A 27,707-nucleotide genomic window follows, 5' to 3' on the forward strand; every position below is an offset into this window, starting at 1 on the left:
GTAACAAAGAGTCCCAGCAGTTAGCTGCAGATTCTGGCCTTGCTGCTTTCCTGAGTTTCCTAAAGGCTGCTCTTGTCCCAGACCTACAAGCTTAACTAAGCACTAGGAATCCACCATGCCAATCAAACCTGTTGGGTGGATATGTGGGCAGGTGTTGAAGAACTTTTCTGGAAGAAGTATATACAACTTTTTTTTGTAAAGGGGATGAGGTTCTGGGAAGAACTGGGAATAGACTCTCCCAAGGATCCCTAACTTTCCCAGACACTTACGTCCTGTGTTCCATATATATATATATATATATATATATATATATATATATATATGTATATATATAATATATATATATATTAACATTTTAGAAGATATTAAGGTTTATTTTTCTTAATCTCTACTTTTCTTTTTTTCTTTCTTTTCCTTAGTTGAGGGGTTCCAGAAAGCCATCATGGACCTCATAGATGAGTTTAAAGATGAATTTCCTACCATCTTAAGATTATCACAATCTAACCAGGTAATTAGATAACATGCTTCAAAAGTAACACAGAAACTATTTAAGGTATAATATCATATGAGTTATTTGAGATCAATACTTAAAGCTTAAGAAAGAATGCTAATTTTGCTTCAGAAAAACAAATTTCAAATCTAATTTAGAGAGATTGTAGAAAGGTAAGTGAGATAGATGAGTTAAGTTTAAAGACAACTACTTTATCATCAGATGGAAATCTGATGTCTCTTATAGTCACAGGAACAATGTAGTTTTTTTTAAGATAAAATAAAATTAATGTAAAATTAGAAAAAATAGCTTAGATATACTTTAAGTAACATTGAGAGTTGAAGAGTGCCATACAAAAATTTTGAAGAAATCAAGTGAAAGTTGTATCGTGTTTAGGGAACACACTTAACCTAACTTATTCAAAGGTACACATCAGTTAATGGAGAAATACCTTTGAGCCATTTTGACCCCGTTTGGAATAGAGTGTGTGTGAAGTTACATAACAAAATAATAATCCACGTAACTAGAAGAAACACCAAGCAACACTGTGAGCAACATGGTGGTCACAAAAAGTTTATATTTTATCTTAAGCCAATCCTAAGGATACCCAGTTCTCAGATATATACTAAATATCTCACTACTGCTTGAGATTGGGGAGAGGAATGTAAGACATTATCCCTTCAGTAACTAAGTCTAATTTAATGAAGACAGAGTTGTAAACAGACAATTGCATTAGATTGTGTTAAGAATTTTATAGGTACTTTGAATTTAGAGAAATGGCTAGCTCTACTTATTAAAAAAACACTTATATTGATTTTAAAGGATGAATGGGCATTTTCATGATAAAGAAAAGAATAAGATAAGTGGGTAAGGGTGAAGGAAGCAGAGAGAGTTAGGAAATAATGTTTGAAACAGCATACTGTATTCCTAGAATGTAACTAAATATGAATAATTACGTATAGGGAAAATAAACTGAAGCAGGAAATAGAACAATAAGAAATACTCCAGGAGTCACTATACAGAGGGTTTTGTTTGCCCTGTTTACCTTTCTCCTAATTATACTATAGAGCTATGTCAGAATATTTGAGTAAGGAAATGACATCCAGGCTATTCTTTGAAAACAGTGGTAAGTCTGAATGGAGGGAGCATTGCTAGTAAGACTGTTATGAATGAGCCAAGAACAAACACACTGACATTAGGAATAGAAAGAATGGGTTGGGTACAAAATGTACATAGCTTATCTTGCAACTGACTTGAAAGGAATGTGCAGAGATGGAGGCAGACTTGGGATTTCTTGAATGGCTGGAAGAATAGTGATACTGTTGACTATATAAGACTATCTATCTATCTATCTATCTATCTATCTATCTATCTATCTATCTATCTATGACTATATAAGAAAAGATGACTGGGAGATGATGAAATTGGTTTAATGGGATCATAGCTTTAGGGTATGCCATACCCTTTTGAGTCATGGAGTGGAGCTATAACTTCTAGGAGCTACAGGAGGTGAGAATACTGGCCCTGGGCTGTCAAGGAAATAACCCCTCCTTTTGGCTCTCTTTCTTGGGCCCAAATTTTGAGGAGGGGTGATATCAGGGTGTGGGTCCTAGATACACAGCAGTAAGAGAACATCCAAGCAGTGGTGGGTTGAACAGGACAAGGGAAGTCTTAAAAGCTCCAGAGGAGAAATTTGATTTTGAAATTTTTGACTTGTAGTCTGATCATTTCTTCTTTTTGCATTCCTCTAGCTTGGTGTAAAGTATTTTTGCAAGCCCTGGAGTAGTAGAGATGTACATGGCTTGTCTACTATTTTAGATCATGACAGTAGAACTGTAGTGACTGTGATTATTGAGAAACAATGTGAGTGCTACAAGTCAAAAGCAAGCCAGAACAGGTCCTGCTATCCCTTCCTATCTTCATTATTAGATAAATTAGGATTTACTTATTCAAAGAAGTTGCAGTCTTTTTCTAGAACTCCTGTTGTCCTCTTTTTACCCTCAAAATATCCTAGAGCTAAATTACTAGAGCTACATGGTGCTGTAGATGGATATTCTGGGCCCTAAAGAAAGAACTCTTCATTCCACATCCAACTCCTTGAACTCTTCTTATAAGAACTGTACTCCACTTAGAGAAGATCAAAAACAAAGTTTGTTGTTTTCTTCTCAAACACACTGTTCTTTTTCACCTTGTGATGTTAAAGAATGTGCCACAGAGATTGGCAAGAAATCTGTGGACCTGAGATGCTAAAACACATTTGAATCTATTTGCTCTTAAGGAATAAAATGCTAATTTATTAAGTAGCAGTTCATAGTTAAGCCAAATAGCCTTTTAAAATGGCACATTGGAAGAGCTATGCTTTTTGTTGTGGTAGTTGTTTTTAACATGACCCACAGTTCTCAAACATGGTGAAAGAATATTTCTAAGAATGCTTAGTATATCTTATTAACTGGGGTTGAACTAAATTTTGTGATTTAGTATATAATGCCCATCCAGTCTCCAGGCATTTATTCATTTAAGAAAAGGCCCATTTCCTCGCCAGAAATAAAATAGATGTTGAAAATGGTGGTGAAACATTTATAGAGGAATATACCTAGAACAGTGTTATTAAATTAATTTTAAATGAATTTTTCCTGGGTCTTGGAAAAATAACTTTTTAATCCTGACATTTAAGGATCTCTCCTGAACTCTCCATACCATCTATCTCAACCAGTGCCAACACCAATACCTCTAGTACTACTTTCTTAATACAGAGTAATGTTCAAAGGTTTATATTGGCAAACTGAAAATTACTTTCAAACAAGGACTGAGCTTTTATGTGTGCTGATACAGGGTCTTAAACTCAGGGCCCCATACACCATCACTGAGCCATACCTCCACTCCAACTTTATGATAATTTCTTGGAAAAAATTTCTTTTAAATCTCAGAGATGTATCTACCTGGTCTGATTGAGTCTCAATCCTCAGATCTCAGCCTACAGTGTAGCTAAGATTATAGATGTGAGACATTAGCACCTGACTAAGGACTTTAAAAATAGCAGATTTTAAATTTAAACACAGAAAGGTTCACTACAACTAAAAAAAAAACCAGATGAAATTTAATTCAGATTTTTATTATTTTGGGGGGAGGGAGGTCATGGGGCTTTAATTCAGCCTGGACAATGTCCCTGAGCTTTTCAGCTCAAGGTTACCGCCCTACCTTTGATCCAAGCCCCACTTCCCATTTTCTAGGGATTAATTGGAGATATGAGTCTCAGGTTCTTTTGTGCCTGGGTTGGCTTTGAATCTTGATCCTCAGATCTCAGCCTCCTGAGTAACTAGGATTACAGGTGTGAGCCACTGCTAATTCAGATTATTTTTGCTGAAATGAGAGAATACTCTTCTTTAATTTTGCCAGTCTTGGGGCTTAAACTGAAGGCCTGAACTTTGTCCTTAGTTTTTCTCAAGGCTAGTGCTCTGCCACTTGAGCCACAGAACCATTTCCAGCATTTTCTATGTATGCGGTACTGAGGAATCAGACCCAGGTATTTTTCTCTTGTTTTATTGTAACAGGTGACCATGTGGGTTGCTTTGCATGATTGGAAATTAGAATACTAGCATAGGCCAAAATTCCATGCCCCATGTCAAAATGTTTAATTTTTGTATCTGTTAATGTGCTCTTTTGAGATTTCTATTTCTTTTAAATGTAGTACAAAAATTTGCTAACTATACATTGATGTCTGGAATTACTTTGTGGGGGGCATTAGGCTGAGAAATATACAAAAATAGAACTATAATTATATTAAAGATGTACCTTCTTATGCACATCTACTCACACAGAGATGATAAGGCACTGATTGTGTATAGACTAAGAACTCTATTGTGAATTTTTATTAAATTCTTAGGAAAATGCTTAGCTAGGACATTCAGCCAGAAGTCCTCCTCCATCTGAGAGGAGAACTTTTAATTTTTGTCAGTTATGGAGCTTGAACTCAGGACCTGGGTTCTGTCTCTGAGTTCTTTTGCCCAAAGCTATCACTCTAACACTTTGAGGCACCTTGCCTCTTCTGATTTTCTGGTGGTTAATTAGAGATGAGTCTTAAGGACTTTCAACAAATCAGTAGAGTGAAAGGCCAAAGATGTAAAAACACTGAAGTTGCTGTGCGGACTCTGTATACTTTGCTTTTCCACTTAGTAGAAGTCTCTAAAGCAACTGAGCAGATACAAGATGTGATCTGACATGAGTTTCAGTTAGGTCTCTCTGGTTGATATGTTATTGAAACAATGAAATCAAACAAGGCTGGTAGCAATAAAACTCTTAGGTGGCCAGCTTACTAATAGGAAAAAAGAGGTAATAGTATTATCTAAGTACAACAATGAACTGAGAGTAGTAGGCCTGGGGGTCCTGAGAAGCAGCTAGATTCTGGGACTATTCACAGAAAGACATGCTGACATGCTGGTTTTATAGTAAAATGCTGAGGCAATAGAAATTGGAGTTCAGCATTAAAACTGCTGATGACAAAGAAATAGACCTGGCTCTAGATAAAAAGAAAATGAGAAAACAGGATATATGTTCAGTTAGAGGAGGTCAAATGGAGAAATCTGGAGCACAATTCTAGAAGCTGCATAATTAAGTGATGCTGTTTCTTTTCATTAGTGACCTTCGTACATTTCTGAGGTGATAGTGATGGGACTTGGAAGTTCTCTCCCTGTATCCCATTGATGACCATGATAATAAACAGGATTATATAAAATTACACCCTTTGTGATCAATTCCATGCTGTTTAGGCTGAGTCAAAGTAAAATGAGATGTGGGGAAACATGAGGATGTCTTATTTAGGTGGTCAACATTTAAATTCACGTACATGGTTTGTTAAGAGAATATATGAAATAGGTAGAAGACAAAAAGGGGCAAAACCCTAATATATCAAGAAATTTTAGTTTTTAAATTTCCTGTGGCAACCACTTGAGTAACTCACTGAAAGAATGAGTCAAAATTATCATCCTAAACTGGTGTAATGGAATTCTCATTCTGCATCTACGAAAGTGTAACTAGTTTCTTCTCTGTTAGGACTTTTTTTTTTTTTTTGCATTATTGGGGTTTGAACTCAGAGCTTTGTACTTGCTAGGCAGATACTTACTGCTTGAGTCATACCTATACCTCCAGCCTTTTTGGCTCTTGTTTTATTTGTTATATTTTTCTCTTGCTTTGTTTGCCTGAGGTATCCTCTTTTGATATTGTGCTCTTCCTATCTATACTTTCCTTGGGTAGCTGCTCTCTAAGATCCTCTCATTCTCAGCATCCCAAGTTTCTAAGGGATGTGCACCACCTCAACCAGAAAGTGGTTGAAAATGGGGGTAGTATAAACCTTTTTCCCTGATTGGCTTTGAACCACAGTCTTCTTGATCTCTGCCTAGCTAGGATTACAGGCATGAACATTGTTGTTTAGTTCTGTTGTTACTTTCATGTCCTGAGAATCAGAAAGAAACCACCACCATCCATGCACACTGGTGCCTAGATTTTCTTTCGTATAATATTCTCAAAACCAGTGAGATAGTCTTGGGAAAAAACTGATTGTATGTTTTGTGTCAGGGAAGATAAAGATAGTCAGTAATATTCTGTTGTCAGAAGTAACCATTCTTTCAAAAGCATACAAGAAAGTATTAAGAATTATGAAGATAAGCTGGGTGGTCAAATTGTAATAATTGAGAATTAAAGGAAAACAAGGGTGATAGTCATTAGGGAACAGATTGAGGGTTTGGAAACAGCCATGAATTTATGGTGACACTAAAACAGAGAAGCTAGCACAAAGTCTGTCAGTACTGTTATATCATGAAAAATATTGTTTATTTTAAAACGTGGCTTATAATATATTTTGGTCAGTACAAATTTTATGAGACCCACATGGGAATTAACAAATTACCAATGGCAGATAGCCTTATTATTTACTAAAAAAATGAAAAATCAGAAAGCAACTATAAAAGAGGAGGTATATTGGGTGGACTGACTACTGAACTATTTTGGGAGAATGAATCAAATTTGGCTAAAGCAAAAAGAAGTATAAACTTCTCAAGCTAAGCCATTCTGTACAAAGCATCAAGATTTTGTAAAGACAGTCAGGCACGGTGATGCATGCCTGTGATTGGGAAGCAGAGGCAGGAGGATTTGCATCTGAGTTCAGCTTGGGCTGATATAGCAAGTTCTGGGCCAGCCCAAATGCCTAAACAAGATCCTGTCTCAAAAAATAAAAGAAAGAGAGCCGGGACTGTTGCCTAGTGGTACAGTGCTCGCCTAGCATGCACAAAGACCCTAGGTACCACATAAATAGAAAAGCCAGAAATGATGCTGTGGCTCAAGTGGTAGAGCTCTAGTCTTGAGGAAGAAACCCAAGGATGGTGTTCAGGCCTGGGTTCAAGAACCAGGATGGGCAAAAAACAAAACGACAACAACAAAAATGAAACAAAAGGAGACTGCAGAATATCTACATTTTATAATTTAAAAAATGAGAGCTCTCCAAAATACCAAACACTTCAGAAGGTAGACAAAGTTTTAATAATAGTGGACCTACACTCACCTACTTCTTTTTGCCCTGGCAATGTGGCTCATTCCTCATATCAAATTATAATCAGAATTAAAACCAGTTATCAAGAGTTGTCCCATGTTGAGGTGAAGTTGGGAGAGATTTATATAGCAAAACATAAAGTCACAAGAAAACTAGAATCTGTGGTGCACTAGAGTTTTGGACACTGCAGGCAAGACACCTTCTCTCCCAGGTTTACTCACCACTAAAAATGGTAGAAAATAATGCCAGATGATTCTACCTGTATGTTATTTTGCTTGTCTGTTTCTACATAACTGCTTTCATGATCGTTTTCCTCTAAATGGCTTGGGATTATAGCAATTTCTGCAGTACACAATTTATAGGACACTCTCCTGAAACCACAGGTAGTTAATAGACCTTTTTTTTTTTTCAGTACAAAAGAACATCAATCGCTACCAAACACATCTTTAGAGACTGGCTAGAACAGCATATGGTTACTATCAGCAACTAATGCTAAGTAGCGCAAGAAGTAATGAACTTTGATGAGAAATAATGGTAAATAAAATTTTAGGATAAAAATTGAAGGACTCAAAATAAATATATAGCATGTTAGCTCTTAGACAAATATATAATATTTGTTCTAGCCAACAAATCCATTTAAAAGATAGACTGTATTTATATATTTAGGGTGAACAAATATTTAAGGATTAAAAGTTGATTATTTGGTCCGGGAGTTTGGCCTAGTGGTTAAAGTGCTTGCCTAGCATGCACGAAGACCCGGGTTCGATTCCTCGGTACCACATACATAGAAAAAAGCCAGAAGTGGTGCTGAGGCTCAAGTGGTAGAGCTCTAGCCTTGAGAAAGTCCAAGGACAGTGCTCAGGCCCTGAGCTCAAGCCCAGGACTGGCAAAAAAAAAAAAAAAAAAAAAAAAAAGTTGATTATTTGCAATAAATACTTATTAGTTAATATTTTATGCCAAGTTATAACAAAAAAACCCAAAATAGCTCACAAAATTATGTAAATTCTTCATGAAAACTATGTTTATTAAATTCTCAATGGAACCATGACATGAGAAAGGGTATCTATGTGAAGTGATGCACCTTCTATCTGGTGAATATAATGTAACCCTTCTATTAATTACAATAAAATATATGAAAAAAATTCTTAATGGAAACTATAATGTTGCCTAGAGTACAATTAAATAAAATTGTAAATAATTTCTCTCTGAATTGTGTTTTTTATGATAAAGCTGAAAAAGAACAATGTGGCATGTGTTTTGGATAAGGTCACAAGGTTTTTGTCTCAAAATACTTTTAGGCTTTCTGAAGTTTTAGACATTTTCTTAAATGCACTGAATAGCATACAGTGTATTTTTTATTTTCTTTAGATTATAAACATAAGTTATGTATATATATATTTATTTCATCATTTAAATGTTTTAAGGAAAATAGAAAATCATTTGTAAGATTTTCAACAAATACTGTTGTTTTAATAATTCAAATGAAGACTCATTTACTTTTGAAATGACTCTTTTTTTTTTTTTTGCTGATCCTGGGATTTGAACTCAGGGCCTGGGTGCTGTCTCTGAGCCTCTTTGTGCTCATGCAGTCCAAATTTTGGCTAGTTATCTTGGTCTATCTATTAATTCAAAGAGGGAAAAACATTCATTCCTATGAAAACTTAAGTAGGGTGAGGGAGTCCTATAGACTTACGTTTTATTACACCAGGAGTATATGTAGGATATTGTGCTCAATCTAGTTGTATATTCAGCTCTGCTAAAAGTAGATTTTAGCTATGCATTGACAAATCATATACCAGATACTTTTAGAAGGATTCTTTTTTCAGAAGAAAGAAGCTACGCAGAAATCATCCAAAGTCAAAATGGCTCTTGCTTTAGCCAAGATCAACCGGGGAACACTGATTCAAGGATTAAACAGGATATCTAGATCCTCCAAATCAGTAGCCAGACTTCTGCAGCCTCAGCTGGTATACAGGCTTTTAGAGCTAAGAGGCATATCTCACCGTCTGCTGAGAGAGGTCAACACGCCAAGGCAACCCCTGTACAGCCACGTGCAGGTAAGCATTTGCACCTGAGGGGGATCCTTCCTAGAGAAACTGTTTTAAGTGGCAACACTTGAAAACGGAAAATGCAGGGCATGTGATTGTCTTGCATGTGAAAAAGATATGCTTAGATAAGAGGAATAATGGTTGGGCCTTTTCAAAATATATGATATGTTTTCTGGTTTAAGTAAGTCTGGAAAGGGAAATAATGTATTTATTTTCTGATTGAACTATTTGAAAAATACCAATTTCAAATAATTCCGATTCAGTATAAGCATGCAAATGATTACTTGTGTCACACCTAAGAGAAATCTCTCATTGGCTTTTTAAAAATTATTATTTATAAATACTTGTGTGTTAGCCGGATACCTGTGCCTACCGTCAGTAATCCTAGCCACTCAGGAGGCTGAGATCTAGAGAGGAACATAACTCAGATCCATCCCCACCTTGGTCAATAAAGTTCAGGAGACTCCCATCTTCAAAAAAACCCACAAAAATCTCAAACAAAAAACCTACAAAATGTGCCAGGCCAGTAGAGCATTAGCAAAGCAAGTCAATCAAGTACATAGCCCTACTTCAAACCCATGGACTGGCAAAACAACAAAAAAAGAATACTGTTTCACTCCTGTTTCCCATAACTTGGTTTCCAAAATACTTTCTAACACATGACTTGGATAAACATTTAAATACATTTCAAATTCCATTGGCAACATTGTTTCCTGAAGGCTTTATTACATTTTTGTAAGGGAAACTGTCATTAAAACATTTCAGTATGAATTTTTCTAAACCTTTCATCAAAGAGCTCGAGTTATTTCAATCTGGGCCTTGTTAAAAGTATCCTAATATCACTACAGATCTAGAATCGCATAAATTTGGCATCTAAGCCTAGAATGAATCAATTTCTCTCTACCTTCAGCAACTTCGGGTCTCTCTCCCTTTAACAACTTTTCAACAACAGTAACATAAAAGGAGAGGAAAATCAAGCTTAACCTGATTTTCAAACAGTTAGCCATGAAAAAAGATGTATTAGTTCAAATAAACAACCCAGCATTGTTAAAATTCCAGGCATAGCTGGGTATAGGTACTGAGAACCTTGCCTTAGGCAACGTGTTTCTCCATTTCTTTCATGTGAGTTCTTTCTGAGTGCTGGCTCAGTTTTTAGACTGACTTTCCCTTCTTGGTTGCAAAATGCCTCACAACTACTTCTGGTACTCTATCTACCCAGGTTCAATTAAACAGAAAAGAGATAGAAACCGTGACCCATTGTTCCTGCAAAGTCCTGGGGTTTGGTTTGGGAAATAGCTTGTGTCTCAGCACCTACCGGCTTCTGAACCTGGGAAATGGAATGTACTGATAAACCTAGAACTCAGTGCCCACCTCATCTCTAGGGTTGAAACTGGAGATCTATCGAGACCACATAGAAAGTGTTATCAAAGGAGTAAAACACAAAATCTGTATTGTTAGAAGACAATTAAATGGATTCTAGATGGCCCAAATCAACAAATAGCCAATAAATATTGCATTACATAGAAATCTCTTGTTAGTCAAAGATTTAATATTTCAAAAAAGCCTCAGATAGTTCAACAATGAATTACCAGTGAATGGCAATTTTAAAGGGTTCTGTTACAATATCTGATAGAGAAGGAAACAGAAAATGTTTCATGTTTGCTAACCACTGGATTCTTTAGGAACGGCATGCCCCTTTCCTATATATTATTACATCATCAAAAAGAAGCTTGTCTATGTTGTGCCCAGAATCGGGGGTCCCAGAAGACCACCAAGGTTCCGAATCCAATGTAAGCACATGAGAGTCTTTATTGCAAGCTCGAGCTTGGTCCTCTGTGCACTCCTCGGTTGCCCAGTGACACTAAGAGGCCCTGAGCTCAGTTTTACAGCAGCTTTTATAATGCTAGGTAAACAAGTCTAGGGGAATTCAACCTTAACATACATATGCCTGGTTGACATTTAGGTTTTGAACGTAACAACATAGTTAACGCATTCTGATTGACTCACAGTTCAAATTTCAGAGTCAAAATGCATTTCAAAATCAAACTGGGAAAGCTTCCTTCTTGGTGGGTTAATTAAGGGGCGGATGCCTTCTTGTGACTTTTCCAGGAAGGCGCGGGCCATCCAGAGGTTAAGATGGTCTCTTGGTTCTAAGATGGAGTCACTTTGGCTCTACATCTACACTCCATTAATCTTAAATTTCCACTGAAATATTCTTCTAAATGTAATTTTTATCTTGCTATTTCTTTCTTTTTTCTTTTTCTTTTTTTTTTTTTTTTGCCAGTCCTGGGGCTTCAACTCAGGGCCTGAGCACTGTCCTTGGACTTTCTCAAGGCTAGAGCTCTACCACTTGAGCCTCAACACCACTTCCGGCTTTTTTCTATGTATGTGATACCGAGGAATTGAACCCGGGTCTTCGAGCATGCTAGGCAAGCACTCTACCACTAGGCCAAATCCCTGACGCCTATCTTGCTATTTCTTACCTTGCATGTCAAACCCATAGTTCCAACAGGAGGTAGAGAGTAGATTTCTGTATTTTACTATGAGATCATGTCCGTTATGTTGTTCCTTGTCTTCATCCTGTTTGCTTTCTCTGCTAAATCAATGATGTAAAGGGTCTGAGATTTTATACTACTTTCACGCCAACAAGTTAGCCTGCTGTGGGGTGGGGGGGAGAAAGAAAGAGAGAGAGAGAGAGAGAGAGAGAGAGAGAGAGAGAGAGAGAGAGAGAGAGAGAGAGAGAGAGAGAGAGAGAGAGAGACAGACAGACAGACAGACAGACAGAGACAGACAGAGAGAGGAGGGGGAGGGGGTGGAGAAGGGGGAGAGAGAAAAAGAGAGGGAGAGGGAAGAGAGAGGTGAGAGAGAGATAGATCCCTTGGATCAGGGACATCGTTACAATAAAATCATTAGCCAATGTCGTGAGTTGGTTTTCATCTTGATGAAGGTCATTAAATATCTATGAGTAGTAGCAAGTTGCATCACATGGGAGAGAGGAATCTTGAACAGACTGAGGTTTTTATAGGGACACTGACTCATCTGCCCAGCCTACTCTGCTAAGAGCAGGTGTGTGTGTGTGTGTGTGTGTGTGTGTGTGTGTGTGTGTGTGTGTGTGTGTGTGTGTGTCTGTGTGTCTGTGTGTGTATAAAGCATGGAACACTCATACCTTGGAATGTAAGGAAGTATGGAAGTGATATCTTACCTATCATGAAGCGGTTTATCTTCAGTGACCATGAAAATGTCTGGTGAGGGCACATCTCTAGATTTTTCCAGAGATTACATTGTCTCAAGCTACCAAGGCTGTTTGATTTTCAAACATATTCGTTGTTCAGAAGTCACAGTTTATACAGGATGATAAAAAAAAAATCCATTGACAATAGTCTTCTAACTCAAAATCAGTGGTAGTATATAAGTGTATCTTTGTATTACAGTTGAACTTGTATCAACTTGTTTCATTTTATTCAATACTGAGAAACTAAAAATTGCAAATAATGTTTGCCTTTTTGCCTCTGTTGACCTACTAATGAGTTTCTAAGCTAAATGTAGAGTTCAATCCTGTTAACTTTTATTGATGTGTGTAGCTAAAGTTTCACTTCTGAATCAGAGGACAAATTCCTTACGTCTGGAAAATGCCTGGCAAATATGCCTTCAAATATTACTTGTCTTTATTTTCTCTACATCTTGTCCTTTGATGTGCTTATTAAACATATTTTGAACCTTCCCTTTTTATCCTATTTCCTTCTTGTATCTTGCATCTTGTATAATTAGTAATTTAAAATACTATGTTAGCTGGGTACCATGCCTTATACCTGTAATCCTAGCTACTCAGGAGGCTGCAGTCGGGGGACTGCAGTTCAGAGCCCCCAGGAACAGGAATCTTTTTGTTGTTGCTGGTTGTAGGGATTGAACTCAGCACCTGACTGCTGTTTTTGAGCCTCTTTATGCTCAAGGCTAGCGCTTTACCAACTGATATACAACTCCACTTCTTTTTTGAGTGGTTAATTGGAGATAAGTGTCTCATGGGACATTTCTTCCCTAGGCTGGCTTCGACCCTCAATCCTCAGATCTCAACTTCCGGAGTAGCTATGATTACAGGCGTGAGCCATCGGTGCCCAGCTAGTAAGAATCTTATCTCTAGCTAATCACCAAAAAGCTAGAAGTGGAGCTGTGGCTCAAGTGGTAGAGCACTAACCTTGAGTAAAATGTTCAAGTACAGTACATAGACCCTGACTTCAAGCTGTAGGCCTCTCTCTCTCTCTCTCTCTCTCTCTCTCTCTCTCGCTCTCTCGCTCTCTCGCTCTCTCGCTCTCTTTCTCGCGTGCGCACACACACACACATACACACACACACACACACACACACACACACAATGTTAATCTTTCTAGAAACTTTATTTGGTGACTTTCACAAAGTGTCTGCTTTTCTCAAATTATCTTTTTACAGATTTATTACTTAAAGAACAATCAGTATAGCTGGCACCAGTGGCTCACACTTCTCTAATCCTAATTTTTTTAGCTGGCTGCCATCCAGGAGATTGGATGACAGAAAAATAAACCTAGTACAACCAAAAGAAAAAAAATTTAATCAATTTTTTTTTTTGCTAGTCATGGGGACTGAACTCAGGGCCTGAGCACTGTCCTTGGGCTTTCTCAAGGCTAGAGCTCTACCACTTGAGCCTCAACATCACTTCCAGCTTTTTTCTATGTATGTGGTACCAAGGAATCAAACCCAGGTCTTTGTGTGTGCTAGGCAAGCACTCTACCACTAGGCCAAACTCCCGGTCCAAATTTTAATCATTTTGAGCATACATACATATGATCTTTTAAGTGATTATTCTTTTTGAATGCTACTTTTTCGATTTTGATCGGTTCCATGAAATACTCACCTTGTATTATACTTTTAGTTGAGCTGGACCTTGTCAGATTTTTTTTTTTTTTGTATTAGGGTTTGAAGCAGGATCACGTACTTGCTGGGTAGACACCATACCACTTGAACCACACCTCCAGCCAATCGTTGCTTTATGTTACTTTAGGTTACTTTCAGATAAGGTCTCACTTTTTTGCTCGGGGCTGGCTTATGATTTCAGTCCTCCCTGTCTTCACCTCTCAGGGTGCTGAGATTACAGGGTTGAACCATTTTGCTTGTTGAGATTTTGAGGAATGAGGAAGAAGCTTCACTCAAGGGAAGTTTAGAGAAGCAGAATTATCACTAAAAGAAAACTAAGTTGCTGTAAATGGGAAAGCAACACATGACAACTCTAAAAGTCTAAGTGGTGAAATATGAATATGAATACACTGGCCCAGAGAGTCAAAGGTACACCTGAGAAATATAAGGAATACATGTGTCAGAGGTGGTGAATTGCTTTGTGGTGATCCATGACATCAAAATTTGCTGAGTGATAAGAATCATAACATGGAGAAGCTATGGGAGATAGAGTTCATCTTTTAAACATATTATCTTCCAATCTTTCAATTCGTTGTACAAAAGGGTTTTAATTAGTCAACTCAGTTTAAGTACAATGTGTCTTAATCAATGTCTCCATCATTCTCCATCTTTCCCAACCCCACACATACCCTCCAGTTACATGGTACACAGTACCGGGATAGTGTTTCAGTCCTCTTATGTGGAGTATCTGAAGTGACGCATACAGTAATGATCCTTAGGTTAAGCAGAGAGTGAATGCTGGTTTAGGAGCTGCCTGGACAATATACCTGTGGGCCTTTCTGGTTGGATGTTCAGATCTAGATAGAACATGTCCCATGTTTCTGAACATATTGAAATACATACCAAATATGCCCCCAAAATACACGCAGTAGAAATGATTTAGAGATTTTGGTGGCCAGTTGTGAAGTGAACACAGAGGGGCAGAGTCACTCCCTTTCTCTGTCTATTTCATTAGAAAAGGTTTCCATCGCACCTGGCTATACACAGTGTCAGGGTTGCTCCTTGGGTTCTACTTGACTGAGGCTGCAGGGATAAGGTATTGGCTAGTTCTGCGAGGCCTTGGGAATGGAAAAGCCTGGGCAGAGAATCCCATGCAACAATAATGCATCTATACACCCAGCCCCATGAGCTGCTTGGCTGAGTGAAGCCTGCAGCTGATCTCACTGCAGTGACCTAGATAACCAGCTTAGATGCTGACTTCAGCCAAGGCATGTCAGCTTCTAGACATAGTTGTTGATACTGGCAGGCCAATGCAGGGCCACTGGACCAGGAGCTCTTTCTGTGACTGTAGCAACCCTAATCAAGGCATTTGAAATAACCATTTCTATTTTGTATAGATCCTGTGAACTAAAATAGGGCAAAATCTAGACAAAAGTGAGGTAAACTCTGGGCCCAACAGCTGGAATTGCATCCCATCTCAGTGAGCTTGTGCTCACATTTCAGGATGGAAATTGAAAGCTTCATCCCTCCAGATAGATTCCAACTTGGAGTTTAAATTGTAAATCTTGAAAATACCAGGTCCTGCTGTGGGTTCTTCATGGGCCTCCCACAAGACTAACTTGGCAGGTATGATTCAGACCTAGGAAAATAAGGCATTTTCCAGAAAATAGAACCTCTCAAAGAAAATTTTTTTTCCAAATTGTCTAAGAGTTGGAGACATTTGACCTTCATAGGACTGTCTGACTAAAAACTTTCTTAGGAAAAATGTTCTGTAGTATAAGGACATGGGTAAATAAAGTCAGACTGCTTTAAAAAAATATTTCAAATTTCATTATCCTTTAAGTAGTTGTACAAAGGATTTGTTACTTAACAACACAGTGCATCTTGATCCATGTCACCACTTTCAAATTCTCACCTAGGCTTCCCAACTCACCCCTTCCTTCCCTATTTTTAATCTTGTGGGATAATCAGAGTTCTTGACAGCTTTCTTTCTCTTTCTTTTATTTTTTGCCAGCCTGGGCCTTGAACTCAGAGCCTGGGCCCTGTCTTTGGACTTCCTCAAGGATAGAGCTCTACCACTTGAGCAACTGTACCACTTTTGGCTACTTCTGTGTATGTGGCATCGAGGAATCGAACTTGTGTCTTTGTGCATGCTAGGCAAGCACTCTACCACTAGGCCAAACCCCAGGCCTGATGGCTTTCTTTACTGTAAATTGTCAGTAACTTTCCCCTTTCTTTCCCTTCTCTTTTCTTCTCTTCCATTCTCACCCCTCCCTTCTCCTCCTCTCCTTCCGTTTTTCTCCCCTCCCACCTTGTCCCCTCCCCCTCTTTGCTATGAAAATAAATGGGCATATAGATTTTGTAACCCTGAAGGAAACACTCTCCCAACCTTCAATTTGTCTATTAACAGAAGTCAGCATTTCTTGCAACATTTGTTAGCGAATTTTTGAGTTGGAGTTTCCTCTATGACTTACCCTGTATCTCGTGTTGAGGTGATTTTATACAACATAAACTGGTGGGCCTGGTAAGTCTCCAACTTTCAAGCCATGTATAAGTGGTTCTTTGTTTTCTCAACTGCTTGTATTTGACTTTCTTGTGATTTATGACATAATTAGTGAGAATTTGAACATGGATGCTCTTTTTAAATTTTGCCAGTCTTGGAGCTTGACCTCAGGGTCTGGGCATTGTTCCTGAATGTCTTTTTTTCAAGCACTCTACCACTTGAGCCACAGTGCCACTTTGGGCCTTTTCTGTTTATCTGGTACTTAGGAATTGAACCCAAGGCTTCGTGTATGCTAGGCAAGCATTCTACTACCAAGCCATATTCCCAGCCATGAACAGAGGTACTTGTGTAATATGAGGCAATCGGAATTATGTGGGACATATTTAAATACTGCAACATTTTTAATGTTCAATTATCCACATATTATAAATATTAATATTATAAACAAAAAGGATTATAAAATAATTAAGTGCACATGACATTGATACCAAAATGACTTTAACTCAAATATACAAATAAAATATTAATATAACACAATTAAGAGAATTCTTTTAAATAAGTCAAGAGAATATAAATACTCCTACTTCTGTTTGTCTGTTTCTACCATACACAATTACTGCTAAAAGAAAGCCAAATGAATGGAATGGTTTATAACATGAAAAATATATTTTAGAAGTGAGTCATAAAATTGAAAAATGACAGTTCTCCAGTAGCAACATAAATTTTGGAGAAAATATATTTTCTGTAGGGATGATTGGTTGCCGAAATAGAATTTATTTATTAAAACCATTAAAATAGTGAAAAAATGTCCTTTAGGCAATACACACATTAATTATTCACAAGCATAATATATGTCATCATATAAAATCATCTTGAGACTAATCAGTTTTAATTACTTGTATGTGAAGGACTGAATATATGAAAGATGAAGTTAACTAATTTCTCATGCAGACACCATTTTAATTTTTTAATGGCTTACTTGCTACTTAGGAATATAGACCTCCTGTTATTCACTTACGTATTCACAGACTCATGAATCTTTCCACTCTGTAGGAGGCATTTTGCTGGAATATATCTGCTTTTCTTTCTCCCAAAGGGTCTCGTCTCCCTGTAAGCTTGTCTCTTTATAGTTTGATGCTTCCAACAAGATGAGAGAAATGAAAACAAACCCTGCTTCATTTCCAGGAAATTCTTTATGAAAGCCAGGAATTCTTGAGAAATTTTCCAGGTTGACTTAAGGAGGGAATGAACTAAAATTTCCTTATTTACCCGTACATCTGGGAGTTAATATGGCCTGAAAAGAAAGAAAGAATAGACTCTCCCCATACTCGTAGCTAGCAGCTGGATAGTATTCCTGTTTTCTCTGCTTCATAAATCATGTAAGAGGTAGGCAGGGAATTGTGATGAACACTTCATTCTTCATTCACTAATGACAGCAGTAAGCAAAGATAAAACATACAACAGCTTTCTATATATACACTTTTATATAACAATTTCACTTATGAAAATGTTATGTGTTTTTTGACTTAGACAATAGGGGAGGCCAGAATGTAATATCTCTCGATTCTGTACATATATTTAATAGATTTGTTAGAGAATAAAATAAAATGATATATATATATATCCATTACAGAAGAATTTGGAATACTTTCTATATGTAAATCCTTTTCCTGCTGGGCACTGGTGCCTCATTCCTAGCTACCCAGGAAGCTGAGATCTGAGGCTCACAGTTCAAAGGCAGCAAATGCCCCAAAACCTGTGAGATTCTTATCTCCAATAACTACCTAGAAAAAGCCAGAAGTGGCACCATGGCTCAAGTGGTAGAGGGCTATCCTTGAGCAAAAAGAATGTTTAGGTACTGCAGCAGGATCCTAGCTTTAACTCTAGATTTACTACTTACTTTTCCTTCAGTTTGCTCTATTTGTGCAATGTGGATAAAATATTGATTTCACAGGACTTTTTAAAGAATTGAATAGAGCATTTGCAAAACACATAGTTCTTGTTTGCTATTGTTGTTTATTTAAGATGAGACTATTTTTGTGCTGTCCAGGCTGGTCTTGAACTCCTGAGGTTGAACTATGGGCCCAAACCATTGTCCTTCCTCAGACTCCCAAGAATCTGAGAATGCAGTGTCACTGTGAGTTCTTGGCTTATAGAGCACACAGAACAAGGCCCAAATAATATATTATCTTCTTTTGTTCAATAAGATATTATCATATAATAAGATATTTAGTATTATTGTTTAATAAGAAATTATCATGTGCTTAATAAGATATTATCATATGATCTTCAGAAGTACTTTTTTCTGTGAGCCAGTCCTAGAGCTTAAATTCATGACCTAGGTACTATCTCTGAGCTTTCCTGCTCAACATTTAATGCTCTACTGTTGGCACCACAACTCCACTTCTGGCTTTTTAGTGGCTAGGAGACTCATCAACTTTCCTGCCAGGTCTGGCTTTGAGCCTCAATCCTCAGACCTCAACCTCATGAGTAGCTAGGATTGTAAGAATGAGTCACTAGCACCCAGCTATACCTCTTTTTTATGCACAACCTACATTAAACAGATACAGTATCATTTCCTAGCCATTCTTCCATCATTGATTATTTAATATCTTCAATGCTCTAAATATATTTTTAAATTTGAAACAAGGTCCTGCTATGTTGTCTATATTGGCTTTAAACTCCTGGGCTCCATCCAGCCTTCCTTCTTGCCCCATTGCCAAGCAGTGAGGGTTACATTCACATGCCTTTTTTTAAAAAATTCTTTGCTGGAGATCAAACTGTGGCCCATGCAAGACAAGCACTCTACCATTGAGCTTTATCTCAGCCCCTCAAGGCTATAAATAACTTTTTAATAAACATGTGCACAGTGTTCTTTCTAGTGTGTGCACATTTTCTACGGTGCATTTACCCAATTTTATTAGTTACAACCTGGACCTTTTGGAGCTTCAGGGAAGCCATGGACAGAGCGGGTTGGCTCTCCAGAGGAACATGTCTAACTACTGAATAGGAAGAGATGTTTTTCTAATGGGCAACAAAGGTGGCCTATAAGACAAAATGCTTCTCTTAAACTGGATTTATTATATGGGGAGGGTTAAAGCAAGCACTCTTATTACCAGGAACTAGAAACACTTGGGAGGCAAATTCATTCTTGGCATAAATGTTCCCTCCACACTGAACAGTCATCTAAGATCAGTGCTGGCCTTCACTAATCTCACAGTTAATTTCCAAGTAGCTCATTAGTCTGTAGGAAATGCTTAGTATTTCGATTGCTGTTTGCTTAATTGAGGTTGTGGATAATTTAGTAAAGGATGATTACAGGAATTTGAACACAAGACTATTTTTCTAATAAACACAAGGACCTAATGAACATACTTCAAAACCATCATGACAATTTTGATTTCAGAAATGCAAGAATTTTATAGATGTCTTAGCTTTTGATTAATAAAAAGAAGTATCTTCTTGTTGAAGAAAAAGAGTAAACTAATCTATTTTCAAATTTTTAAAATAAAATTTTTTTAAAAAGCCCAAAGAATTGTAACATTGATGGCATTTTTTAGGAAAAAAAAGTCTCTCATTTTATAGTAACATTGTAAAATGTAATGTTGAAATTTTTGTTTTAATAAAAAAGATATTTTCTTTTTTTACAGGCCAGAAAAGGTTCTTTGTTTGAAATCATTTCTTTTCCTGCAAAAGCTGCCTTAACTAGCGTAATCTATGCTTCCTACGCAGCACTAGTCTATTTGGTAAGTTAAGAAAATCATTTAAATCTAGTAATATACTTATTTTATAAAATGGTTAATGAGAATACTACATAATAGTATATTGTACAGTGTTATCTTTAATGGACTTATTCATAAGCCAACTTTCTGTATAGCTATAACAATTCCATAACTTGTTATACAACATAGTTTCATATTAGACATTTGCTTTTCTGAGGAGTTGGATCAATCCAGAAATTTGCATTAACTAACTCAAATTACATTGTATCAAAAGTTGATTAAAATAATTGAATACTTGTACCAGGACATTTGGATTAATGTAGTTACATTTGTTTTATTTTGGCCAGTAACCCCTGATAGTTTTATTTCCATTTTCTACCACCATGGATCTCTGACTTTAGATGACACAAATATTGGTGAATAGTATGTTGGTATCAAGTGCTGTGTAGGACAAAAGTAGGAAATTTTTTAAAGTCAATCATAAGGGTGTTATTTCCTGCTAATAGCCAATTTTGCTTTATTTTTAAGCTAATATACAAAATGCTTATAGCTTGATGAGTTATCACAGTTCATCATTGTATGCATATGTGTGTATGTGTGAATGTCAATACTGGTGCCCGAACTCAGAAACTCATGGCTGATGGCACTCTTCCATTTAAGTCCCACCTCTTGATCAGATTTTTCTGGTTAGCTAAGATGAAGTTTTATGGACTTTCTGCCTTAGGTGACCTCGAAATGTGAGCCTTGAGGTCTTACCTCTTAAGTAGCTAAGATTACAGGTGTAAGCTACTAGTGGCTGGCTAATCTATTAATCAGGACCCAAGTTAAGAAATGAAACATTTCTCTTTGGCGGCCGGGAGTTTGGCCTAGTGGTAGAGTGCTTGCCTAGCATGCACGAAGACCCAGATTCGATTCCTTGGTACCACATACTTAGAAAAAGCCGGAAGTGGTGCTGAAGCTCAAGTGGTAGAGCTCTAGCCTTGAGAAAAATCCAAGGACAGTGCTCAGGCCCTGAGCTTAAGCCCAGGACTGGCAAAAAGGAAAAAAAAGACTCTTTGGACTTGCTCCCTTGCACTCACTACTCTCCTTTAAAAGCCAGTCACTACTTTAACTTATACTATAGAAGGTTTAATTTTTTTAATTGTGTGAAATTGCAGACTGCATGTGTGTTTGTCTTTAATAGGTATTTCAAACATTTTCTATTTTTTTTAACATTGTAGAATCCAGAATAAGAATTCTAGTTGTTCCATACCACCATTAACATTTATTGGATTTGAACTCTGGTCTTAATGTACCACTGGAGCCATGCCTTCAGCCCCATTTTAGTCATTTATGTGGGAAGGTGGCATTATGTAACACTGGGGTTTTAATTTACATCTCCTTGCTAGTTACTGAGATTAAATACCTTTGCATACATTCGTTGGATATTTGGATACCTCCTATGAATTTCTGTTGATGTCCTTTTTATTTTCCTACTGAGAGGTACCTAACTTTTAAAATTATTGCTTGGACTTTTAAAATATATTCAGAGACATGTCTTTCTTTGATTTTTGTTGGTAATTTTTTTTTTTTTTGCCAGTCCTGGGCTTGAGCTCAGGGCCTGAGCAATGTCCTTGGGCTTTCTCAAGGCTAGAGCTCTACCACTTGAGCCTCAGCACCACTTCCGGCTTTTTTCTATGTATGTGGTACCAAGGAATCGAACCCGGTTCTTCATGCATGCTAGGCAAGCACTTTAACCACTAGGCCAAACTCCCCGCCCTTGTTGGTAATTTTTAAATCTCTTTTTATTAATTAAAAACAGAAGTCATTTTAGCGGGTGCATTATTTTTGCCTTTACTTTGGATTTATAATGCTTTTAAAATTGGTAATTAAGGGCCACCACATATTTTCTCCATGCATAAAGTAGGAAATGCTCAGGAAATGTTATCAGGAACAATTCCATTTCTTTTTTTTTTTCTCAATTAAATATGTATTGAACAAATGCAGAATGAATGAACTAAGAAGTACTTGAACCTGAAGACACGACTTCAAATATTCAGAGAACTGTCATACAAAGACGAAAGGCTTGTTCGCTGTTCTTGAAAGGAAGAAGTTAAACTAAGAGATGAACACCCTTGCCCAGGGGGGCCCAGGAGTGGGAACAGAGCAGGGCTGGGGTCTGCATTCACCCCACAGTGTACTCCACCCAACTCTGCCCTCCTCTCAAAGACCACTGAGAGCGAAATACTTCTCCAGGGCCCCTTCCGCCCCTCCTTCAGGGCCGCCCAGGGCCCCTTCCGCCCCTCCTTTAGGGCCGCCCGCACAGCACCACCTGACTGCACATTAAGCACTCTGGAGGTGGAGGACGGAGCCCACCCTGCTGGGCTCCTACCACACCTACATGGTACAAGTGCACCTACTACAGCAACTACTCAGCATAATGCTCAAGGGCAAAATCTACATGATATGCTTTATCTTATATAGGTATTTTATCACATACTCAGAAAGGAATGCAGAGGTACTCTTCCCATCCAGTAGATCTGAAAATTTAAAGAAGAAATTTACATTTCTGTGTGTATCCTAGTACAGGACTCTGAAGGTAGATCTTGAACTCAGAAGAAGTCAGAATAAGGAAAGCCACGTAATCAGTCAGCCTGGCTAACTGTTGCTCATTACGGATGGGCAGAACAGGGGCAGGCTCTGATAAGGGAAGAAACCTGTTAAAGGAAACATCCAGGGTGGCTGCAACTGGCTCCCGGGCAGCACCATTCTTGTGGTGGAGTCAGTTTGCCATCCTGGCTCCAATATTCCTTTTACAGGAAGCCCCACAAAGGCAGCAAAGTCATCCGCGATGATTGAGGTATAGGCCTGCGAAACCAGGGCGAAGGCTCGTCTCCTTGTGGCTTCTCGAAGCGCGTCCATGATTGGCTGGCCAGTCTCAGACCACTGGTGGGCATTGATGGCCGTATAGATCCCTGGGGAATCTCTTTGTCAGATTCTCCCCAAGTTCAGAATTTGCAGATTTTATAACAGGTGGAGTCCTCTTCCAAAGATAGCTTGCATTATTCATGTCATTATGAAGCAATAATATAAAGCTAGAAGCTGACCATATACTGGCGGGGGTGGGGTGGCGCAATTCCTCCAGCTCCTGGTTCTCGCTCTGATCCAGGAACTGAAGGCACTTTTCTCCATGGCCGCCCGCTGGGCCATGCTTCCCCAATGGCCGGACCTTAAGCTAGGACAATCTCTTATTGTCCTAGAACACCACAAACACCCTTTATTTATTGAATAATCTGGATGTTCTTTCTATGTAAGTCTGTTATAGATTCTATTCTGGTTTGGTTCATCTAATCTTACAGCAGTACAGCACTGTGTACTGTATCTTGACAGCTAACTGAATACATCTTTTTTTCTTCTAATCCATGAATATGGTACATCTCAAATCCATTTTGAACTTTTAAAATTTCTCTCAATTTTTATCTTTTTGTCAGATGTATGACACATTTTTGTTACTTTTGTCCAACTGAACTATAAAACAATATTTAAAATTTCCCACAATTTATACATTCATTGCAATTGAAATTCAAGCAAGTGTGTGTGTGTGTGTGTGTGTGTGTGTGTGTGTGTGTGTGTCTATGTGAAAGTTAACCATTATAAAATGTACAGAGAAATACAAAAGGACAACAATACCCACAATATCATTGAAAAAATAAAAGTAGAATGTCTTCAAACACTTCAGTTAAAAAAGCAAATTGTAAGTTGGTGTTAAATATAAATACAAAATTGACATCAACTGAGCTCTGATATAAAGTCTACAAATGAATGAATAGGATGAAATGGCTGTGGCAAAACAAAAGTTAAACTAAAACCCAGATTAATCTTTAATTTTTCTAATGCTACTTAAATTATACCACACTGTTCTAGATATTAAAAATGTTTTAAATAGACAATAGAAACTTTTTGGTGACCTGATAATTGGTCTTGCATGCATCGATGGTCAAAGAGAGGTCAAGGTTGAAAGTATGGTTTTGAAAACAAGTAGCATTATGTTGTATGTTGATGACCTATGACTGGAACCATGTCAAGTAGAGCAGGCCAAGTCAACAGAAATATAAAGAACAAGAGACATTAAAACTGAGCAAAGAAGGGATTCATCCATAAATGAGAAAAAGAAGCAAAAATCCAAATTGCAGAAAACAGATCAGAGAAAACAGTGTGGAGTAAACACAGACCCAGGAAGTTATGAGTGGTTGTCAAATTACAAGAAGTCAAGCACAATGAAAATTTGAAAAGTGTTCTATACTTAATAGTAAAGTATTGAAGTGAATCATCTTGGCATGATGGGATAAAGAAGACAGAAATAAGTTTCAAAATGAACAGATGGTAACATAGAAACTAAGAGTATAAACTCTGGCTAAGAAACAATAGGTGTTCTAACAGTTTGGAGGAAAGCAGGGTTTAAGTGGTTTTAAATTTTATCATAGAAGATTTTCATCTTATTGCTGGTAAAGCGTAAGGATGAAGAGAGATTAATCAATTGAAAAAATAATAGGTTAGAAGTTGAAGACATAGACACTTCATTTTTTTTTTTTGCCAGTCTTGGGGCTTGAACTCAGGGCCTGAGCACTGTCCTTGGATTTTCTCAAGGCTAGAGATCTACCCCTTGAGCCTCAGCACCACTTCCGGCTTTTTTTTGATGTATGTGGTACTGAGGAATCAAACCCAGGGCTTTGTGCATGCTAGGGGGGCACTCTACCACTAGGCCAAACTCCTGGCCCCTAGACACTTCATCTTTGCAGGCCAGAATACAGCTTATTGGAATGGCACAGATTTAATTTTATATGTGAGGAAGAAGGACAGTCCAAAAATTCAGTTTTCTAACACTTTTCCCCATAGCACAGCATAGAGAAATGATACTATTAGGGCTAAATGAGTGGGAAAATTTGCATCAAAAAGTGATGAATTGAAAGTTTGTAGCTGTGGGCTTAGATATGTTCAAGTGTAATCAAGGGAGGACAAAAAAAAAAAAACCCTGACACATAAATATCTTAACCAGAAGTCTGGTGTTCAGTAGTTCCTAGATTTGTATAGTAAATCTACAATGCTGTGAAGAATGCAGGTGGTATGCCCTGGGGTTACATCAAATTAAAAAGCTTCTGCTCAGCAAGCAAACATTCAACTCAACAGAGTGAAGAGACAACCTACAGCATGGGAAAAAGTCTTTGCCAGATACTCATTGGTCCAATGAGTGACATCTATAATATACCAAGAACTAAAACAAAAACAATAAAACAAGTATTTTTGCAACCAACAAATAGACAAGTGATTTGAACATACTTTTCTAAAAATAAATGCAAATACTTACTTAATAAAAATAACTACCATCTTTATCTATCAGGGAAATCCAAATGAAACCCAAATGAGAAATTCTATCTTATCCCAATGAAATAGCTACTATTAAAATAAAAAAACAAAACAGAGAAACAAAATCCTGTCTAGGATGTGGAAACTAAAGGATCTATTGTTTCTATCATTGGTAAGCATGTGAACTAGTGGAGCTCCTATAGAAAATAAAATAGCATGAAGATTCCTCAAAAACTAGAAGTACGGTTATATGAACCAGAGATCCCCTTCCCCCATATGCACAAATGAAACGAAGTCAGCACATAGGTGATACCTACATGTTTTTTGTACTGCTTATTACAATAGCCCCATTATAGTTAATCAAAGGGAGTGAAGTCACATCATTTGCAAGCAAATGAAGTAGACTTCATTCTGTTAAGCAAAAGTCAGACACAGAAGAATTCTGATCTCTCATATGTGTAAATTGTAGTTTTTTAAAGTATAGAGGGACAAGTGAGAGAAATGAGGGGTCAAGGTACATAAAGGGGAGCATAGGAGAGGGTAATTAGGAGGGTGGATCTGCATGATATATGTAGATGTAAAATGATACAGTGAAATCCATTGATAGGTACAGTTAATATACACTGATGTTTATATAATTTTTCTGTGAAAGCATCAATTCAGAACTGGAAGAGAGAAAGAAGGGAAGAGAAGAAAAAAGAAACCTTTGTTTGTAGGTTGTATTAGGTCATCCTGAGGTATTTCTTTTGTAAAAGTTAACTATTTTAGGTTCTCTCATATTTCATGGAATTTTTTATTCTCTTTGGTTGGCTTAACCCTCAGATCATTATCATCTTTTTTTTAAAATTTTTAAGTGGTATTTTATTGTTGGGGTAATGTATAGAGGGGTAATAGTTGCATCTGTCAGATAGTGGGTACATTACTTCTTGAACATTGATACCCCTTCTTATGTTTTTCTCTCACTTTCCCTTCCCCCCACATTATCATCTTCATCATTAGCAAACTTAGTTTAATGAATATAGTTTGTGATTCTGTGTTTTGAAGTTATTTTTCTCTCCTTAATTTTGATTAGTCATCTTCTTAAAGCACTAAATGACATTTTTGTTCCCAAAGAGGGAAAGTGGATCAAATGTTGTTTAGAAATCATTTATCTATTAGTTTACTCATTCCTCACCAAAATATTTATTTATGTCCTTCCCTTGTATAAGCAGGTATAAACAAAGTCTGGGGAAAAGAAAAACAAAACAAAAAAACCCACTTTGAGATAGAAACATGTTTGGGAAAATTATTCCATCTTTTAAGAAAGTTTCATCTAATTAAATCAGGATAAAAATGTGAAACAGCTAATGAAAAATGCAAAGCATATTTTTACTGAAGCATATTGCAGCCTAGATTGTAGCATAAAATACGTAGAACAAGGAATCAATTCTTGAATGCTTATTGTGTGTGTGGAGTTCCTGAAAGGAAGTGCTATATTATATGTTTTAATATGTTTATTAATGAGTTCATGTTAAGGACTATATAGGCTTTTTATTTGTGGTTATTTGCAACTTCAACAATCTCAAAATATTTTAATCCCATAGGCAGTCTGTGTTAATACTGTGCTAGAGAAAGCAAAGAACATTTTCAAAGAAGAAGAGTCCATAAGGCAAAACCGAGCAAATGAAAATTGTAGAAAAGCCTTTTCTGAGCCTGTGCTTCCAGAGTCGGTGTTTCCTGCAGCTGAAATCAAAGCAAAACCTTACCGGTCACTGCCAGAGAAGCCAGACAACATTTCAAAGCAACACATGCTTCCTGACAACCAGCAGAATAATAAGATCCAGGTTTTACATTCAGTGTTTGACCAATCAGCAGAAATGAATGAATAAGCAAGGCTGAACACAAGTATCACTGTAGAGAGCTTTAGTTATCTACTGGCACATTTCATCTGGCAAAACCAGGAGATTAGTTTCTAGTGCTCTGCTTTAGCCATAGGAAAGGGCAGAACTTCTACTGTCATTCTTTAGTATTTACATGGCAGAAAAAAGTAAAATGAATCTTGATGTAAAAATGTATGTATGGTTACACAACATTCTTACTTATTTTTTGTGCCAGGACTGGGGCTTGAACTCTGGACCTCATGCCCTTACTTGATATTTTCACTCAGATCTTGGTACTCTACCAATTGAGCAATATT

At 37.3% G+C, this 27,707-nt stretch overlaps 1 protein-coding gene and 1 pseudogene across 2 annotated transcripts; one reads left to right on the plus strand and one right to left on the minus strand.

Annotated features, from left to right (window-relative positions):
- Window positions 1-33: 33 nt before the first annotated feature.
- Spata9 (spermatogenesis associated 9) lies at window positions 34-27,657 on the plus strand. Of its 2 annotated transcripts, none has more exons than XM_090331111.1 (5): window positions 34-176; window positions 420-508; window positions 8,861-9,088; window positions 20,117-20,212; window positions 27,115-27,657. In XM_090331111.1, exons 1-5 carry the CDS (start codon window positions 116-118, stop codon window positions 27,397-27,399), a joined length of 759 nt encoding a protein of 252 aa, XP_090187237.1. In that variant the 5' UTR covers window positions 34-115; the 3' UTR covers window positions 27,400-27,657. The 2 variants fall into 2 exon arrangements, with proteins under 2 accessions (XP_090187237.1, XP_090187236.1); XM_090331110.1 differs by having other exon boundaries at window positions 8,858-9,088; window positions 27,115-27,647.
- Window positions 22,716-23,246, minus strand: LOC150064199 (COP9 signalosome complex subunit 8 pseudogene; annotated as a pseudogene).
- Window positions 27,658-27,707: the final 50 nt, after the last annotated feature.

Source organism: Megascapheus bottae, chromosome 4, assembly GCF_031878675.1.
Source record: "Megascapheus bottae isolate mThoBot1 chromosome 4, mThoBot2.hap1, whole genome shotgun sequence".
Lineage (NCBI taxonomy): Eukaryota > Metazoa > Chordata > Mammalia > Rodentia > Geomyidae > Megascapheus > Megascapheus bottae.

What these genes read in the sequence shown, in the direction of transcription:
- Spata9 (XM_090331110.1), top strand. Translation starts at nt 116, where the DNA reads ATGCCAATCAAACCTGTTGGGTGGATATGTGGGCAGGTGTTGAAGAAC. An exon ending in GAAGAACTTTTCTGGAAGAA is followed by an intron (nt 177 to 419) that starts GTATATACAACT and finishes TCTTTTCCTTAG; the next exon opens with TTGAGGGGTTCCAGAAAGCC. An exon ending in GATTATCACAATCTAACCAG is followed by an intron (nt 509 to 8,857) that starts GTAATTAGATAA and finishes TTCTTTTTTCAG; the next exon opens with AAGAAAGAAGCTACGCAGAA.